Source organism: Biomphalaria glabrata, chromosome 18 (assembly GCF_947242115.1).
Source record: "Biomphalaria glabrata chromosome 18, xgBioGlab47.1, whole genome shotgun sequence".
NCBI classification, from domain to species: Eukaryota; Metazoa; Mollusca; class Gastropoda; family Planorbidae; genus Biomphalaria; species Biomphalaria glabrata.
The window spans coordinates 16,038,336-16,058,103 of NC_074728.1; the positions used below are offsets into that span (position 1 = coordinate 16,038,336).

Here is a 19,768-nt window from a genome sequence, read left to right on the forward strand (position 1 = left end):
TAAAAGTCTATTGTGATGTTTCAGCAAGAAAATCAAATGTTGAATAAGTCAAAAGAATGATTCCCTACAATCGTTTGTAGTCAATGACTTTCTTCCCGAGCAGTCCATATTTTTGTGAAATAAATTATTTGACATAAATTTATTTTTTAAAGTTGAAAATCCGGAACAATTTGATATCGATAATTAAACTATAGTGACTTAGTGTCTACACGGAATAACTTGTTAACAAGGCTAAGTTTCATCTAAACCAATGCGCCGCTTAGACAACTTGATAAAAAAAATCATCAAAACCCACCGCAGAACATTAGCATATTTAAATGAACTTTTTCAACAAAAATGTCGCAGCAAAATCAGAAAAACCTTAGAAGACAACAGCCACCTGCACCACCATAAATACGTCAAGTCGTCGGGAAGTCAGGGACTTCTGTAAATCAAGACTAAAACTAGTACACTCTAGTCACTCAACTGGGGCTTGAGGTTAAGACCCCGTTCCATATAAAATGAAAAGCAATGCTACAACAATTACTAAAGCTAAGAAATGGGTTTTGACGTTTCTCCTCCCGCCATATATATATATATATATATATATATATATATATATATATGTGTGTGAGCAGGTCAGGAGGCGCTGAGTGAAGACCTTTTCTCTGCTCAACATTAAATATTATACAGTAGGCAGATGTTAGCGCTACTGGGTGGGTTTCATCTGTGACACCTCAGTCTACGACCAAGGGGCTAGAGTCACCTAAGTAACCAGACATAGTAACCTAAACTAAATGAAAGCACAAACGAAACTTTACTTCAAATTAAATAAAACAAAAAGATACTTTATTTACATAAAAATAAATCAATAGTAAAATATAATATATACAATACAATGAAAAAAAGTAATACTAACCCTCTAAATCTACGCCACTACAAACACCAACAAACTAATCAAACCAACTATCTAACACAAACTGATCAAACCAACTATCTAACTAAATCACTGCATTTACTACACTAGACCTAGATCTACACAAACACACTACAATAAACTAGTCTCGATCTACAATATTCTACTATTACAACCAAAACTAACACTAAAACAAGAACATCTTAGTAATGAGTACCTTACTATTCACTAAGAACAGACTAAGTTCACTAACTGACTAAGCCACTAAGCCGACTAAGGCGACACTACAGCAACAAAATAACACTAGTCTAGATCTACAGCAACAGCTTAAAGCAGCAACATTAAATACAGCAGCATGTATTTCAGCAGTTATATTCAGCAGTAAAAATAGCCTGCAATACATAAATGTAAAACTGTAAATACAAAAATCATATATTCTACTAGATCTAGAGCATGAACAACATATTCATATCAGGCTAAGCTGGCCGCCGCCATTTTTATTACAGCATGTTGGGAACAACTGCCAACTAGAAAATAAAACTAAATTAAAATATATCTAGCATATTTACACACAGTGTGACATAGATCTAGTAAAAGAAGATATAAAATATTTCTACACTTACAGGCCGTCCCAGGTACAGAAATAAAGCAATGATTAAATTACCATACGCCAAATCACTAAGATCATCAACTGTCACACAGACAGCGATATACTTTACTGACCACTGGTCAACTGCACAGGATCTAGCATGGATTTAACTATTTATACTACCCGCCCTAACCCTTATAACAATAGGGGGAAGTACAAATAATAAATTTGGCACTAGCCTATAAAAAAAGAATACATAAAAATAGCTCTAGCCTATAAAAATACACATCAAAAATAGCTCTGGGAGCGCAAGCTCATATATATATATTGTGTATGTATGTGTGTGTGTATAATCCCTTACCATTTAAGCCTAGCAAGGTAGTAGAATAAGAAAACATTATAATCGATTACAATTTTACTTTGTGCTCCCTAAGAGATGTATCTACCAATCGTATCGTTCGGCAAACTATTTGTGATTATCAATACACCACGACAGCTGCTGAGGTCATACATTGTGATCATTGCGTCAGATCAGAAAACAGACATCACCTACTTCAGTGACAGCACTGCACAATGGACAAAAAGTCTTCACAAAGCTGGCGTCCTAGAACAAGTAAGAGGCAAAGAGCATCTGTCTATAAGTAGAATACAATGTATTCAGTATACGAAGCAGGACGTTTTGGCGACGCCGTTTTGGCGCCAAGGACGTTTTGGCGCGAAATACATTATGCACGTTAATTGTATTTTCTTGAAAAAGAATTCTGTATATTTATGTTTTGTAGGAGTGTTTGTGTTAAGACATATTTTTCACGTACAGAAGAAGAAATATTTGTGTCCCCTATTTTTGTAATTTAAGTTTGTTTTGTTAGTATTGTGAAATCGCTACTATTACACAACACCAGGCTGCCATCCATACTTCCTACTTAGAGTGGTTTGCACTCAACTTATTTTTCCAATGTTTATATTGACTGCCAAAGGTTTTCAGTTAAAAGTATAATAGAATGAAATGGCGAAAGTTTTTCTAGTCTGTCGGCGTGCTGGAAAAATAATTAGTGATCGGTCCAAACTACGCAAGCTTATAAAGACGTAGGGGCGAAGAGATTGAAAGAGTGCGGTAGAGATTGGGCCGCTCTCGGAATTTAAGATTAAGGAGTATAAATTCGCACCTAGGGATGTCAAGTAGAGTGCTAGAAACAGATTATCGTCTTACGCGTGAGAGAGGAAAGGGTGGAGGAAAGAGTATATACAAGGAGTGAAATGTGTCCAGAAGAGAGGGGGCGAGATAGGTGTCACAGGTAATGACCAGAACCAAGGAGATGATCGCCAGACGCATGACGCCAACGACCAGTGCTCGGTGCTGGTCTTGTCTTCATTCCAATTCGAGATGTGTTACCCAAATCACCCCTACCCAATTTCTCAAAATATATCTTTTCAAAGTATCTTAGTGTCGTGAATTTGTTTCTATCTATTGTCGCCCATAGTGCACTGGAGGATCCAGGGGGGGGGGGCGGTAGGAGGCGGACGAACTTTAGTATAGGATTCACACAATTTGTATACGAATTTATTACTTATGTTAAAAATATATACAAATTATTTATATTTCAACCTATTTTTAGATTATTTCGCCCCCCACTCTAGTATGTTGACCGATTTGGTGGGGCAGCAGGGGGCGATGGTATCAATCCCGCGCCCCCCCTACACTTTCGAGTGGGGGGGCGGTCCAATTTGTTTGTAGAAATCACAGCTTGCTAACAAAATCAATTAAATATCTATATTATTAAAACTTGTTATTGATATTTTAACCGATCTTTATGTCGTTCCCTGTTTGCCGATTGGTGGGGGGGGGGGCGAATACCTCTACTGCCCTTCCCACCTAAACCCTTTGAGTGGGGGGGCGGTTCGTTTTTATGGAGAAATCATAGTTTGTGAACAAAATTAGTTGAATTAATATATACATTTTATATTATGTCGCTCCCTTTCTGGTATATTAGCCGATTAGCCGAATCTGTCACTAATATAATTTATATACACTATAAATTAAATTCTTATATCGAGTCGCCCCACCCCTATTCTTTAATGCCAAATGCAATATTTAGCAGAAATTATTAAAGAAGCTATAATTAATCGTTTTCAGTCTACCGCCCATCCCATTTCCAGACAGAGTTTATTTATATAATTTCACATGAATTTATCATAATTAATTTAAGAAAGACTTTGCATTCAAACGAAATTTTTCAGTATAAAAGTCATGATTGAGATGAGTTCTAAACTCAAATAGTGTTTTCATAGTCGCCTTTTCCCAACCTTTACACAATCTGATATTTTTCTAGTTAAATAAATTTGGGACTATAACTCACAATTTATACTTCCATTTTCTTAAATACTATTTATCGAATAATTTTTTTTTCGGCGGCGATCCTCAAAGCAAAAAGCTAAATATGTGGGGTATCCTATCTTTTCAAGGAACAAATCAGTTCAGTTTTATTTGCAATGTATTATGGGCCTATAAATTTATATTAGAATATTTTCAAGGTCCTTTTTTAATAGTATGAATAATATGCTGTAGATGTCAGGAGAATGCGTTTCTGCAGTGAAGAATGCAAGAAAACGCTTTTCGCGTAGGGGCTTCGCCCCGAACTCCTTTGATGAAAATGAGCTGTAGATGTCAGGAGAATGCGTTTCTGCAGTGAAGAATGCATAAAAAAAAAAAAGCTTTTTGGCGTCGGGGCTTCGCCCCAAACTCCATTGATGAATAATGAGCTGTAGATGTCAGAAGAATGCAGTTCTGCAGTGAAGAATGCAAGAAAACGCTTTTGGCGTCGGGGCTTCGCCCCGAACTCGATTGATGAATAATGAGCTGTATATGTCAGGAGAGTGCGTTTCTGCAGTGAAGAATGCAAGAAAACGCTTTTGGCGTCGGGGCTTCGCCCCGAACTCGATTGATGAATAATGAGCTGTAGATGTCAGGAGAGTGCGTTTCTGCAGTGAAGAATGCAAGAAAACGCTTTTCGCGTAGGGGCTTCGCCCCGAACTCCATTGATGAATAATGAGCTGTAGATGTCAGGAGAATGCGTTTCTGCTGTGAAGAATGCAAAAAAAAACGCTTTTGGCGTCGGGGCTTCGCCCCGAACTCCATTGATGAATAATGACCTGTAGATGTCAGAAGAATGCGTTTCTGCAGTGAAGAATGCAAGAAAACGCTTTTCGCGTAGGGGCTTCGCCCCGAACTCCTTTGATGAAAATGAGCTGTAGATGTCAGGAGAATGCGTTTCTGCAGTGAAGAATGCATAAAAAAAAAAAGCTTTTTGGCGTCGGGGCTTCGCCCCAAACTCCATTGATGAATAATGAGCTGTAGATGTCAGAAGAATGCAGTTCTGCAGTGAAGAATGCAAGAAAACGCTTTTGGCGTCGGGGCTTCGCCCCGAACTCGATTGATGAATAATGAGCTGTAGATGTCAGGAGAGTGCGTTTCTGCAGTGAAGAATGCAAGAAAACGCTTTTGGCGTCGGGGCTTCGCCCCGAACTCGATTGATGAATAATGAGCTGTAGATGTCAGGAGAGTGCGTTTCTGCAGTGAAGAATGCAAGAAAACGCTTTTCGCGTAGGGGCTTCGCCCCGAACTCCATTGATGAATAATGAGCTGTAGATGTCAGGAGAATGCGTTTCTGCTGTGAAGAATGCAAAAAAAAACGCTTTTGGCGTCGGGGCTTCGCCCCGAACTCCATTGATGAATAATGAGCTGTAGATGTCAGAAGAATGCGGTTCTGCAGTGAAGAATGCAAGAAAACGCTTTTGGCGTCGGGGCTTCGCCCGAAGTCCATTGATGAATAATGAGCTGTAGATTTCAGGAGAATGCGTTTCTGCAGTGAAGAATGCAAAAAAAAAAACGCTTTTGGCATCGGGGCTTCGCCCCGAACTCTATTGATCAATAATGAGCTGTAGATGTCAGGAGAATGCGTTTCTGCAGTGAAGAATGCAAGAAAACGCTTTTGGCGTAGGGGCTTCGCCCCGAACTCCATTGATGAATAATGAGCTGTAGATGTCAGGAGAATGCGTTTCTGCAGTGAAGAATTCAAAAAAAAAAAAATACGCTTTTGGCGTCGGGACTTCGCCCCGAACTCCATTGATGAATAATGAGCTGTAGATGTCAGGAGAATGCGTTTCTGCAGTGAAGAATGCAAAAAAAAACACTTTTGGCGTCGGGGCTTTGAACTCTATTGATCAATAATGAGCTGTAGATGTCAGGAGAATGCGTTTCTGCTGTGAAGAATGCAAAAAAAACGCTTTTGGCGTCGGGGCTTAGCCCCGAACTCGATTGATGAATAATGAGCTGTAGATGGCAGGAGAGTGCGTTTCTGCAGTGAAGAATGCAAGAAAACGCTATTGGCGTCGGGGCTTCGCCCCGAACTCCATTGATGAATAATGAGCTGTAGATGTCAGGAGAATGCGTTTCTGCAGTGAAGAATGCAAAAAAAAACGCTTTTGGTATCGGGGCTTCGAACTCTATTGATCAATAATGAGCTATAGATGTCAGGAGAATGCATTTCTGCAGTGAAGAATGCAAGAAAACGCTTTTGGCGTCGGGGCTTTGCCCCGAAGTCCATTGGTGAAAATGAGCTGTAGATGTCAGGAGAATGCGTTTCTGCAGTGAAGTATGCAAGAAAACGCTTTTGGCGTCGGGACTTTGCCCCGAAGTCCATTGGTGAAAATGAGCTGTAGATGTCAGGAGAATGCGTTTCTGCAGTGAAGAATGCAAGAAAAAGCTTTTGGCGTCGGGGCTTCGCCCCGAACTCGATTGATGAATAATGAGCTGTAGATGTCAGGAGAATGCGTTTCTGCAGTGAAGAATGCAAGAAAACGCTTTTGGCGTCGGGGCTTCGCCCCGAACTCCATTGATGAATAATGAGCTGTAGATGTCAGGAGAATGCGTTTCTGCAGTGAAGAATGCAAGAAAACGCTTTTGGCGTCGGGGCTTCGCCCCGAACTCCATTGATGAATAATGAGCTGTAGATGTCAGGAGAATGCGTTTCTGCAGTGAAGAATGCAAGAAAACGCTTTTGGCGTAGGGGCTTCGAACTCTATTGATCAATAATGAGCTGTAGATGTCAGGAGAATGCGTTTCTGCAGTGAAGAATGCAAGAAAACGCTTTTGGCGTCGGGGCTTTGCCCCGAAGTCCATTGGTGAAAATGAGCTGTAGATGTCAGGAGAGTGCGTTTCTGCAGTGAAGAATGCAAGAAAACGCTTTTGGCGTCGGGGCTTCGCCCCGAACTCCATTGATGAATAATGAGCTGTAGATGTCAGGAGAATGCGTTTCTGCAGTGAAGAATGAAAAAAAAAACGCTTTTGGCATCGGGGCTTCGAACTCTATTGATCAATAATGAGCTGTAGATGTCAGGAGAATGCATTTCTGCAGTGAAGAATGCAAGAAAACGCTTTTGGCGTCGGGGCTTTGCCCCGAAGTCCATTGGTGAATATGAGCTGTAGATGTCAGGAGAATGCGTTTCTGCAGTGAAGAATGCAAGAAAACGCTTTTGGCGTAGGGGCTTCGCCCCGAACTCCATTGATGAATAATGAGCTGTAGATGTCAGAAGAATGCGTTTCTGCAGTGAAGAATGCAAGAAAACGCTTTTGGCGTCGGGGCTTTGCCCCGAAGTCCATTGGTGAAAATGAGCTGTAGATGTCAGGAGAATGCGTTTCTGCAGTGAAGAATGCAAGAAAACCTTTTTTGGGTCGGGGCTTCGCCCCGAACTCCATTGATGAATAATGAGCTGTACTTGTCAGGAGAATACGTTTCTACAGTGAAAAAAACAAGAAAACACTTTTGTCGTCGGGGCCTTAAAGCTCTGCCCCAGTTGTTTTGTTTTTCGCCGAAGGTTGAGAAATGATATATATATATATATATACGCGCTGTACGCACGTTTATGCATAGGGTTAGGGTTTGCTGGGCGTTAGGGTTAGGGTTTGAAAAAAATTCGCCCCCCCCACTCCAAAGTTCTGGATCCGCTAGTGCCATAGTGTTTGTTTATATTTGTGGATTCACGTTAGAGTTTGTACTGACCACATTCCGTGCCTTCATCTGTACTATGTGTGGAGTTATTGTCGTCATTCAGCGTAATAAAGCTTTAGATGTAAACATGTTTTTTGTTACATGAAAGTATTACACTAATGCCAAGTACAAAATATAGTCTTTTGGAAAGAAATCGAAAAATGTCATCCAGTGCGATTAGCAGAACTCACATATAAATAAAGGGGAGGGGATAGCATGTCATTACCATTCAGGAATCTAACGTACTATAGGCCTATCTTCATGAAATAAACAAAACCCTAATATTTATAAAAAAAAAAAATCGCTGGACGGTGTTAGAATTCATACTATACATACAATATTATGGTAGAGGGAAATAAATACGTTATAAACGCTACGTGCTTATTAAATTATCGTCAAATTATATCTCGCGCCAAAACGTCCCCAGAGCCAAAATGTCTGGCGCCAAAACAGCGGCGCCAAAACGTCACGTACCGTTCAGTATAGTAGATGACTAGACCACATCCTCCACATGGGATTTTTTTCTGGTCTTACACGTAACTAACATTGCCCACCGGCTACGCCTGTCGATTTGTTCCCAGGCTATATACTGTTTATTTTGCCATGAACCCCTCTCTTGTTTTTGTTTTTACTTATGTCTTGGATCGGCCGTAAATCTTTCCCCCCCCCCCAACTCTCGCCTTTAACAAATAGTCTTATTTACACTGACTAGTCTTCTGCATTTCAGTTATTTCTCAATAGTTAACAGGCTCTTTGATATTTTTTGGTCTTGACCTTTTCTACTTTGTCCATCCTGCTACTCCTATTGCTCATAGAATACTTTGGCCGTACCCCCTTTCTTTTTTTCACTTTCAATGAAGCTTTTCACCAGACCCTTTTTGACCCGTATATTCTAGCACGTGATACGTTGAATTGGAACGGCCCGCTTTAACACGCCCTCCATAACACACTCACTTCTAACCTTCTTGATGTCTAAGGGCTGAGCCGAAGGCTCTTCGAGCTTTAAGTTTGAAAAAAAACCTGCTTGGACGCCAAACAGTAAAAAAAAAAAAAAAACCTGTGTGAACACACAGTTCTGTTTGGGAGAGACCCTAGACAATGCCTATGTGAAGCATTGCTGTTGACCGATGCATTTGGCCCCCAACGCGTGGGCTAGACACGGCCGAAGGCCGAGAATACACCGGGATCTTCTGCCATTTTCCTTCAATGTACCAAGCTAACTGTGCGGGACCCGCCATTTATGTAACGGTCCCTTTGAGGAACAGCGCATGTATTGGTGACAGGTTTGTGGGGACTTTATTACAACCCCGCCCGTGCAATGGGTGGACTCTCGTCTACCCGTGGGCATCCCCACGGGAGTCCTGTGGTTACCCATTTAGCCTAGCCACTTCCTCTAATGGCCGTTTCCACGCGAGCGCCACGATGAGGCAGGCCAACGTGCTCGCGTCACTTCTAACCTGTTCATTCAATAGCACTCTCCCACACGCCCTCCCAAACACATTCACTTGTGACCTGTTCATTCAATAGCACTCTCTCCCACGCCCTCCCAAACACACTCACGTGTGACCCGTTCATTCAATAGCACTCTCCCCCACGCCCTCCCAAACACATTCACTTGTGACCTGTTCATTCAATAGCACTCTCCCCCACGCCCTCCCAAACACACTCACTTCTGACCTGTCCATTCAATAGCCCTCCCAAACACACTCACTTCTGACCTGTTCATTCAATAGCCCTCTTAAACACACTCACTTCTGACCTGTCCATTCAATAGCCCTCCCAAACACACTCACTTCTGACCTGTTCATTCAATAGCCCTCCCAAACACACTCACTTCTGACATGTTCATTCAATAGCCCTCTTAAACACACTCACTTCTGACCTGTTCATTCAATAGCACTCTCCCCCAACCTTTTCACTCAGACCCTGCCACCCCACTTCCTTAGAAACTTGAATTTTTAGTTACATCTATACTTTCCCCCCTTGAATTTGATTACTGATATCATCCCCCCTCCTTTTTTCTCCCACCTACACCTTAAAAATAGTCCTGCATACAATCTCTGAGAAAATTCCTCAGTGGACAGTAGGTAATTGAACGGCAATAAATTGTGCTTCCCTCTAACCAAGCTCGACCCTGACAGTTCTGGAGATAGAGTATTTAAGTCGTTCCTATAATAATAATCTACTGTTCGTTGATAAAGAAAAGAAATTCAATTGTTACTTCTTTTTATTTTTTGCTTATTATTTCTATGCTCTGCAGATCCCTATAGCCAGTGACATGGCCAGCTACTTGACAGCAACCAAAGGAGTTCTAATAGTCTTGGTCTTAAAGTCTGACATAAGTCAATCAAATTATGGCGACAGTACAATGTGTCTATTAGTACCTACAAATTTATTCTACGACTCCTATACATGGGTGTATGTATGTATACATGGTTGTATATATGTATGAATCTATAAAATTTAGGCATTGGACATTTAGGCACCGGTAATTTTGGCACTGGATATTTAGGCACTTGGGAATTTAGGCAACGGTAAATTGGGTAATACTTAATAATGACATTATTTTTGATTTTTTTTTCCACTTATATCTTATCCGTAAGCTATGAGTTATTCGTGACGTTAGCAAAAATAGCATATAACGAATTCTAACTGCATTTTCATGATACAAATTAAAAAGCTGACAAAAAGGGAAAAAAACAACACTCATAAGAATGCGGTAAAATGGCACTCATGAGAATGCGGTCAAAATGACTCTGGATTAAGTTCATTTTATAATCTAGACATCACTGGCTTCAGGGGAGGGAAGATGATTCCCCACGCTTTACCTCCATCCCCGATCTCAAAGTTTGACGGGCGATTTTTTTGGCATTCATAATTTTAAGCAGTTTGTATAAATAATTAGTAACTAATCTAAAAATGTTGCAGTGAACTCAAGAACCTAAAAAACTTTTTTCTGTAGGTCTAAAAACACGCTTTAATTTTAATGGGCTAAATTTAAGTGGAACAATAAGTTTGAGTGTATAATGTGTGTTTCTAGATAAAGACTGGGACACTCAGTGTGGGTTGTTCGAGACTACAGCTTATTCCCCTAGTCCATCTGTTAGTCTAAAGAAATATATGAGGAGCCTAAAAACGTGCATTGCTTGTCTTAAGTTTAAAGAATGAAAATAAAGCATTTCTGGTCCAACAAATAAGAGGTGCTACCCCCTAAAGATCGTCTATTGGAGGTTACTTAAAAAATGAGAGTGATCATAATTCTGGGTTATAATGCCATAAATGCCATGTGTAGTGTGGGGCCTTTGGTACCGAAAGCATTTCTGCTCATTAGTATCTCACTATGAGTTCCCTGTGTGAATGTTCTATTGTTAGCTTGTGACTGTTCAAGTGAATACTTAGATGTCGGTTTTCTATTGAAGGAATCCATTACTAACTGATGTCCATTTCACGTTTTATGCCATCATTGTGTCCGAGGAGTCTATGCGCTATCTAATAGCCGTTGACGAATCACTTGTACAGTAAGACTCAACGTACATTTTTGTTATGGTTTACTTTCTACTTCGACATTTAGTTGTTGTTTTTTGATGATACTGTACATAGTACGATTTGTTTTATACACATTTTTACAGGATTTAAGTTTTTTTAAGACTTGCAGTTCTACATTTTAAAGTAATTTCATATTGTCGTAGGGGAAAAGTCAAAGGTTTCTTACGATTAGTTGCACAGTTTTATAACATTTATTTTGTTCGGTGAAATGTCTTAGAAATTTCTTACTATTGATTCAATGCACGCAATAAGATTCAAACCAGATTCCCTTATGTTAATGAGATTCATCAATGTACATCATAAATTAATAACAATAACAACAATAATCATTTTCAAATGTATAATTTGACTTGAACGAACGTGTACAAGAGATAGACAAGTAACATAAACAAAAAAAGTTTTTTTTTTAAATTTATCTTTTAAGTAAATGGTCAACTCTTACGAAAGCGATTATTTTACTTTGAATAGCTAATGAATGATAAATTGGAAAAAGACAATTTTTTACCCCACCACTATTCCTCCCCCCTCCCGTGCTTAAACGAATGTAAACGCCCATTCTGAGCATATAAATAACCAACGATAGATTCAAACTTACAAGATGCTTCACAAAATGTTCCTGAGCGTCTATTTATTCATAAAACTCTTGACTAAAAAAAAAGGGGGGGGGGGCTACATTGCGGAACTGCTTGCCGCTTACGTGTCTGTTCTAGATAAAAAAAGAATTTCAAGATCAAATTTAATTTTAGAAGATAATATTTCCAAAAATTATAACATCAACTAGATTTTTCCCAGTGTGGCAATTAGCTAGCGATTCATTACCGTACGATAAACATTAACTGTCATTTTTCAAAACATTTATTAGAGCCATTTTCGAGATCCATGTCCTGGTATTTTCCCAGTTCCCATGAATTGCAACGTCGTATAGAGGAATTCTAAATGTTAAAATACAAAACTGTATACTCTAGTTAGAACATTATGATTAGACTTAGTGATGTTGAATAGTTTGAAGATTGACTGGAATCACCAACTGCTTTGATCAGATGTTCCTGGCAAAAAGTGACGGGCTTATCAAGCTACAGCGTGTGCCACTTTTCTCTGAGGCACGAGCCGTCTGAACACAACATCATGACACAGCACGCCAAACAATTTGGTTGCTACATCTACGCAGAGGCTGACGTCACTTCATTTATGTACCCGGCAGGCTTTGTTTCCGGATTAATTAATGAGGTTAGTCAACAATGAACATTTAGAATTAAGCTTTTTTTATCACCAGCATTACAATAATTGAACAATATGTGTCCAGTAACGGGGACGCTGCTTCGATTGAAAGAAATGTTTTCATGGAAGTTATTGAAATGATAGCTAGCACACACGAGACCAACCGTTTAGATTTACAACTAGTTAAGTGATAGAAATAAAGTCCAAATTAGTAACTGAATTGGTTAAGTAATGGAAATAAAGTCCAAATAAGTAACTGAATTAGACAAGTGATGGGGGAAAAAGTCCATAATTATAAAATCTCGAGACCTAGGAAGAATGTTCACCACTTTTGGAAAAAAGGAAATCATTGTCAGCTGAATTTTGAATTTAAAAAAAGGCATGGGACATTATTGCTATCATTGACATAAAGAAGAAAACAAAAACAAAATATTAAGGGATTTACATTGCTTGATGTTAAATTGCTTGATGTTACATTGCTTGATGTTACATTGCTTGATGTTACATTGCTTGATGTTACATTGCTTGATGTTACATTGCTTGTTGTTACATTGCTTCTAGCAAATTTAAAGGGAATACCTTTGAGATGGTAAAAATACTATTCAAATATGACTTTTATTTGTTTTACATGTTTCGGATGTTCCTTCAGAGTTGAAGATAATTTACTTCCTAGTCCAAACCTCCCGCAGAACGACGGGGTGTGGCAGCGGACAGAATATAATTTTCTGTCATTAACAATGATTTTTTTAAATAAAATTGACAATCACTTTATAAAATAAAAAACAAACCAATCAAAACTATAAAACATAAAGGGGGAGGGGAAAATATATGACATCATGAGCTGACCGCACTGGGTGACACCCACCCTAGTGTCGTCACTGGATGACACCCACCCTAGTGTCGTCACTGGATGACACCCACCCTAGTATTGTCACTGGATGACATCCACCCTAGTATTGTCACTGAATGACACCCACCCTAGTGACCGCACTGACTGACACCCACCCTAGTGACCGCACTGGATATGTGACCGCACTGGATGACACCCACCCAAGTGTCCTCACTGGATATGTCTATATAAAAAAAGTAGCTTCGTGTATTAATTCTATTTATATCCTATTCCTATCATTTAGAAATAGTTTAATGAGTTCTATGTATCATTTACAGAATAGATGTGCTCATTCATCAATGACCGAAAGTGATCTACTGGACAATGATTGTGATCATTGGATTGATGAAGAGAGCTTAAATGAAAAAGGTTTATAAGCCTCAGTATATCAGAATCATGTTTTCATATCTTTAGATGTATTGTGATGAGTCAATCAATATTGCCAATCTATTGTATTTTGTTGTAGATGATGATAATGACGGTTTAACAGATGAAGACGTTGGCAATCGGCCTAGAAGTAGGTCAACAAAATATTAATGTTCCAATTATACTTTCCATGTTTAACTTAATTTACAATGTCAATTATGAATCATCTTTCTTAGTCCTGGTTAGTTTCTCGAGCACGTTCATACCAATAAGGAATTAACTGTTTCGAATGTAATTAAGTTGTTGAAGACCTGATCATTGAAACTACTACTGATTTACTCATCTTGAAATCTGATTTTGTATGATGTTCAAAGCTCAAACTTTGTCTCGTCAATATGAATGATTCGAATCAACATTCTTTACTGTCACTAACATTTCTGGTGCCTCATTCTTTGTTTATATCAGTCTATCTCGAAATTACATAGAATGGACCTGCGTCTCTCAGATTAAAGTCTGTACAAGTCTTAAAACGAGACTGAATATTAGAGAAATAAAGGATATTTACGACCAACATGTCCAGATGGACAACCCCCCCCCCCCCAATCTTTATTTTTTCTTCCTTCCATATAAAGTCAAGTAGCGGCAATGACATTCAAAGATCTTGGTCGTTAATTGACCAATTAGCCTCCGACATTCAGCCCTCACGTTTCTGAACTAGACCTAGAGAGGACTAGTTGAGGGAGAGGATTGAGACAGCTTGACTGCTATTCACACCTACGCTACAGTGTAATATATTGAAACATAAAACTGATGTTGTTCCATTGACTTTGATGTCTATGACTTTTTGAAGTCTGGAAGTTCCTTCATTAATAACATAAACAGCTCAACTTGCTCTATTTTATTAGCGGCCACCGAAAGTGGAATAGCCGCTATTAGTTTTGTGTGGTCTGTCTGCCCTTCCGTCCGTCCCGCTTAGATCACATAAACTAGAAAAAGTATTGAAAATAAGACATTACGATATTATTTTTCAGAGTTCTTATGCAACGGCATCACGGTAATATTCGCCCCTTCTTTCTCCTCCGATCCCTTTCCTAACTGGTCCAGACAACTGATAGGATCATAGCGTAGTGAGAAAGCTAACAGCATAAAATTGCGCTAAAAAAATCGATAAAAAAATTTCTGATTGCACAGATTTATTGTTGTTGGTCTAGATCTATTACAAATTTAAATGCATGACTGATTCAAAGTAATACAACTACGTTTAATAGAATCTTTATTTTTAAGTAGTTTAAAATTATTATTTTTTGTTTTATCGTGCAGACGTCTCTCTCGTGGAAGGAGGAAAAATGTATGATAATTTTTTTTTTAAATACTTTATCAATCTTTTTAAATGGATTCTAAATATAAATTAAATGCACCATGTTTTTTTTTTTCTGATCGCCTCTGGAGAAACACTAAAATATATGAAGTGAATGCTTCAAACATTCATTAAAACTAGCTTTGCTTTTAAAATCGATTGAACTCTTCATGGATTTCAGATTTTGCAGCTAAATTATCATAATCGTGAGATGCGTCACATCAAAAAGACTTTCTTATTCAATTCAGACATTTTTAAAATACCAAATTGAAACTCTGCTGGGTCAGATTGGAGAAACTTCTCAAGTGGCTTTATTTTAGTAATACTCATCTAAAATTCTGCTTTACTAGAAACAGTGTGTTGTCAAGTAATCTTTACCCGAGGTCCAAATGTCACTGCGTATTTTTTTGCTTCACGTCAATCATACCAATGACATCCCTGTTATAAACCTGGTGGTGAGACAGATGGGGGTAGTGCTGTGTGATTTTAGACTAAGCCCATCGCCCCAGGTCAGCCCTAGGCGAGCGGTCAACCGTGACGAGTGACAGTACACGCCAGTTCGCCAAAGGCAAGTGTCGTAAATATTACGCACGCAAGTCACGGCGAATGTAATCAACCTGAGTGGTCCAGCGACGTCCCATCCGGTTCAGGAAGGCCTGTAGGGACCCTATATAAGAGCGAGTGTGTTAGAGACAAGACGGCTTCACGTGACCTCGCAATGTGACCAGTACGAGGCGAAGTCAGAACCAGCACGTTTGCTGAGTTCAAAGTGCATGATGATGCTACCACGACGTCAGTGCAACCAGGTGAAGGTCAACTGGAGGAGACGACGAAATGTGTGTGAAGTCAGTCCGGAGCAAGGCTAGGTTTTTGGACAGTTAGTGTAATGTTGCTGCCAACTGTACAGTAATTGTGATGTATTTGAAATTAAACTGTTACTGATACTTTGGAGCCCTGAGTTGTGAGGTTCTTTAAGTTCGTTCTGTCGTGTGGTGCAGTTTAAAGAGAGCCAGGACAGCAGGAGGAACGTAACAATTTGTTAGAGCCAAACCTGTTTTCTTCTGTTTAAACGTTCCATTCTACCCTAGGGCTACATGTTGCTGCTACACAAGGGGAAGTTCAGTTGTACGTTATTGCAGATGATATAAAGTGTTTTAGGCCTTGACGTGCCCGTCTGAACATTTAGTTGGAGTTTCTTGCTTAAGGGTATCTAGTACAATCTAGCTGCCGACAATTTTTTTTACAAAGTCTGTCAGTCTGCCTGATAAAAAGTGTGTACAGATTATTTCTCTCACACCCTTTCTCGGATCAAGCTGAAACTTCGCACAATTATTCATTGATATAGACAAGACAATCATTCAATAAAAAAAAAGTAATCAATTAGATTATTACTTTACTGGTAATTTATTATTTTGTTTAATAGCAAGAAGTGAAACTAATACCTTAGTAGTCACATATATGGCTAAATGTGTTAGGTTTAGTCCCCTTAAAAACCCCCACATAATTAACGCTATTTCTCCCTCACGCATTCTCCGATCAAGCTGATAATTTAAACAATTATTTATTTTACCTAACAAAGCATAAATCACTAAACAAAAATTCTCAATAAGCCAATTAATTATTGGTAATTAATTATTTACCAATAAGGGAAATAGCTTGTACATTATTGGTAGATATAATTTTAGTAACGGAGTTCTTCCCCTTAAGATAAGCTTTGATTTTTTGTTTTGTTTTGTTTTTTTAAAAAAGGATTTTTTTTATTTTGCTTGTTACAAAGCTTGCGTTGGGGAACAAAACTCCACTAAGTTGTCCCCTCTAATGGGCCCGCTCAACCTACTGAACCCACTGATTGATATGATGATGTGGCAACCTATATCAACAAACTTATCTAAAAAAGGTGCAAATAATGTACGGCAATGCTTCCATATTTTAGTATCGATAAAATAATTCCACTGAGCAATGTATCAGGACTTGGACATTAAATACTGTCATGAACTAGTTGTGAGAGAGTCATTACACTTAGGGACAGAAATTATTGTCAAGGTTTCTATACGACATAATGTGTTTACCAAATACATTCTTCACAGGAAATGGTGACTGGGGCGCATGGCTAACTTGGACATGTGACGCGACCTGTGGGAATGGATCGTCAATAGTTAGACATAGGTATATTACTGGTATGTGTTGTGACCAGTTTTATAGTGATATATTTATTAATCACATTTGTTGTATCAAGTTTTAAAGTAATGAATCCCCCCCCCCCTTATCCGATAAAGGTTCCTAGGCTTCATTAACATAGTAAATCAATGAGAAGTTCAATTAACGGTCTGAGAAAAACTAAAGCAAATTAATGTCAACGAAACAAATCCAGACTACACCCGTGGGTTTAAACCAGATTGAATTCGATTTTTGGAGAATGTACCATTGCAGTGAACAACATAATAAAAGACGAACATTTTTACATATTAGGCCATTGCCTGCCGGACGACGTGACGTCCTCCTTTTGCCGGATGTATGGTCACCCTCTATTTGACTTAATGTCTATTTTAGATTGTGTGACAACCCCTACCCAAGAAATGATGGACTGGACTGTATAGGGGAAGAGTCAGAGGACATTAAACAAGCCTGTAATACCAGTCTCATTTGTCCAGACAGTAAGTGATAGTTTACTCTTAGGTTGCTCCACATGGAATGTTACTAAGTTCTTCTGTCATGGCATTCATTTCATCAACACACGTCAATCTGTAATAGCAGTTGTATATGTCCAGTCTATCCTAATGTTCCTGTGTTGAAAGTCTAACTTTTTCTAAACGATAGGATTGATAGCTAAAAGAGCATGTGATATAGAAATGCATTGAAGTAGTCTAAATGTCATAATTTAAGTGTTGACTTTAAGTTGGAGGATGAAAACGCTAAGTTGAATAAAAACAAGAAAAATATGTAAAACATACTTTTAATAATAAGCTCATATTAATTAGTTTGGATCTGTCATGTAACTAAATGTGTCCTAGATCTAGACTAACAATAATAAATCTGTGCGATTAGACAATTTTTACCAATTGTTTTTGTTTAGCGCAATTTAATACTTTTAGTTTTCTGAATACGCTATGATCCTATCACTTGTCTGGACCAGTTGGGGGGGGGGGGAGAAAGAAGGGAGTATCCATGTAAGTGTCACCGTTATATAAAGTTGAAAGACCTTAATTTGAGTTCGAGGGCTCAAGCCTCCTCAAGCCAACACACTAACCACTGTGCCAGCGAATCGCTAAGGAAAATAGAAGGTTTTTATATTTATCTATTGTTAGCTTCAAACTTTAAAGCTGCGACCTACAAAAAATAAAGGGCGCGAAATCAAATTATACTACAACATCGTTCAAATACAATTTCTTTCCTTTGTTCGATACAAAACAAAATAATGAATTACCAATAGTTAATTAACGATTTGTTGTTTTTTATTGATTCTTGTTTTGTAAGGTAATAACAAATAATTTATGCAAAATTTCAGCTTGATCCGAGATATGGTGTGGGAAAAATAACGTGTGCAAACATTTTACCAAACAGACAGACAGAGTGAGTGAGTTGATGTAAGCTTTGTAAAAACTTTCTTATTGTAGATTGTCTAACTTGTAGACTCAAACTCGTTTCTTGCAGAGTGTCCAGTTGGAACCTTTGGCTTCAATTGTAGCCAGCGATGTACCAATTGTGTGCCTGACTGTAACAAGCTCAATGGTTCCTGTGACTTGTGTACTGATGGATATACTGATTCTTTGAACCATTGCAATAAATGTGAGACTAGAGTCTAGAGCTGGGAGTCACGTGGGTTTAGTCAGGACATAACGGGGCATGATGCTACACTAATCTATGCTTCAATTTTAAGAAACTTTTACTTTGTCTTTTCTTAGCCTGCCCAGAGTGGACCTATGGTCCTGGATGTTTCGGTGATTGTCAAATCAAATGTCTCGTTGACTGCCAAGAACGAATTTATGGCACCTGTGAAGGTATGAACTATTCAGACTATTGTTTTAAAGTTATATTTGTGATTTCATTTTAAATTCCTTTTAATCATCTTCACTTCTTATGTTTTATAAACAGTGCATTTTTCCTAAAAATCGGCTGGTTGCTTAGTCGAACGCTTTGGGTAGATTCTCATGGGATTGCAATGTTTGGCTTCATAGTTTGCAACTCCTTCAAGATGTGTTGAACTAGATTCAGACAAATGAAAATATTGCAATGATACAAAACATTGAGATATATCTGCTCTAAAATACATTGTCATTTGTTTAAAATATGTTTTATTTGTTTCAGATATTTTAACTTTCAAAGAAATCCTTGTTTTTGTAACACTTTGTCCTATAATACTAGCTGTACTGGTTGTTTGTGTGTTAAAGTAAGTACCTAGATAGATTAAAAGTAATTAATGGTATTGTTGTAACTCTCTAGGTTAGGCACTCAACGAATAGACATGCAACTCAACACAGTTTAACAGGAAATAATAGTTGTGTTTATTCACTAGAGTAAACACATAACATGATGATTCTTCCTTCAGCTTCCTCAGAGTCTCACTACTAAGTATACCAGTCCTTTGCTACTTAACCTGAATGTGGACCAACGACAGCCTTCCCCGCTTCGCTCCAGGTCCCTACTACAACCTTTAGGCAGCACAAAAGTTGTCCTCTTAGTTTCCCAAACATTCAGACTCTTCACAATCCCTGATGCACTGTTATTCTCTCCGTTCTAGTCTCTTCCTGTTTACGTTCACTAATGTGCTAGTGCGCACCATGTATCTCAGTGCGGAAATAGAGTTACAACACTGCTCCCCCCTTCTCAAACCTGTTCGTCCCGAACAGAACTTGTACTGCCA

General features: G+C 38.6%; 1 protein-coding gene across 1 annotated transcript in view; it reads left to right on the forward strand.

Annotated features, from left to right (window-relative positions):
• LOC106079113 (uncharacterized) overlaps positions 1-19,768 on the forward strand; it is a 31,501-nt gene that overhangs the window by 9,234 nt on the left and 2,499 nt on the right. Inside the window, exons 9-19 of the mRNA XM_056017000.1 lie at positions 1,919-2,097; positions 9,792-9,949; positions 10,951-11,049; positions 12,118-12,304; positions 13,463-13,553; positions 13,651-13,701; positions 16,995-17,073; positions 17,458-17,561; positions 18,559-18,693; positions 18,810-18,905; positions 19,213-19,294. Of these exons, the coding sequence (XP_055872975.1) occupies positions 1,919-2,097; positions 9,792-9,949; positions 10,951-11,049; positions 12,118-12,304; positions 13,463-13,553; positions 13,651-13,701; positions 16,995-17,073; positions 17,458-17,561; positions 18,559-18,693; positions 18,810-18,905; positions 19,213-19,294 (1,261 nt within the window). The remainder of the gene's footprint in view (positions 1-1,918; positions 2,098-9,791; positions 9,950-10,950; positions 11,050-12,117; positions 12,305-13,462; positions 13,554-13,650; positions 13,702-16,994; positions 17,074-17,457; positions 17,562-18,558; positions 18,694-18,809; positions 18,906-19,212; positions 19,295-19,768) is intronic.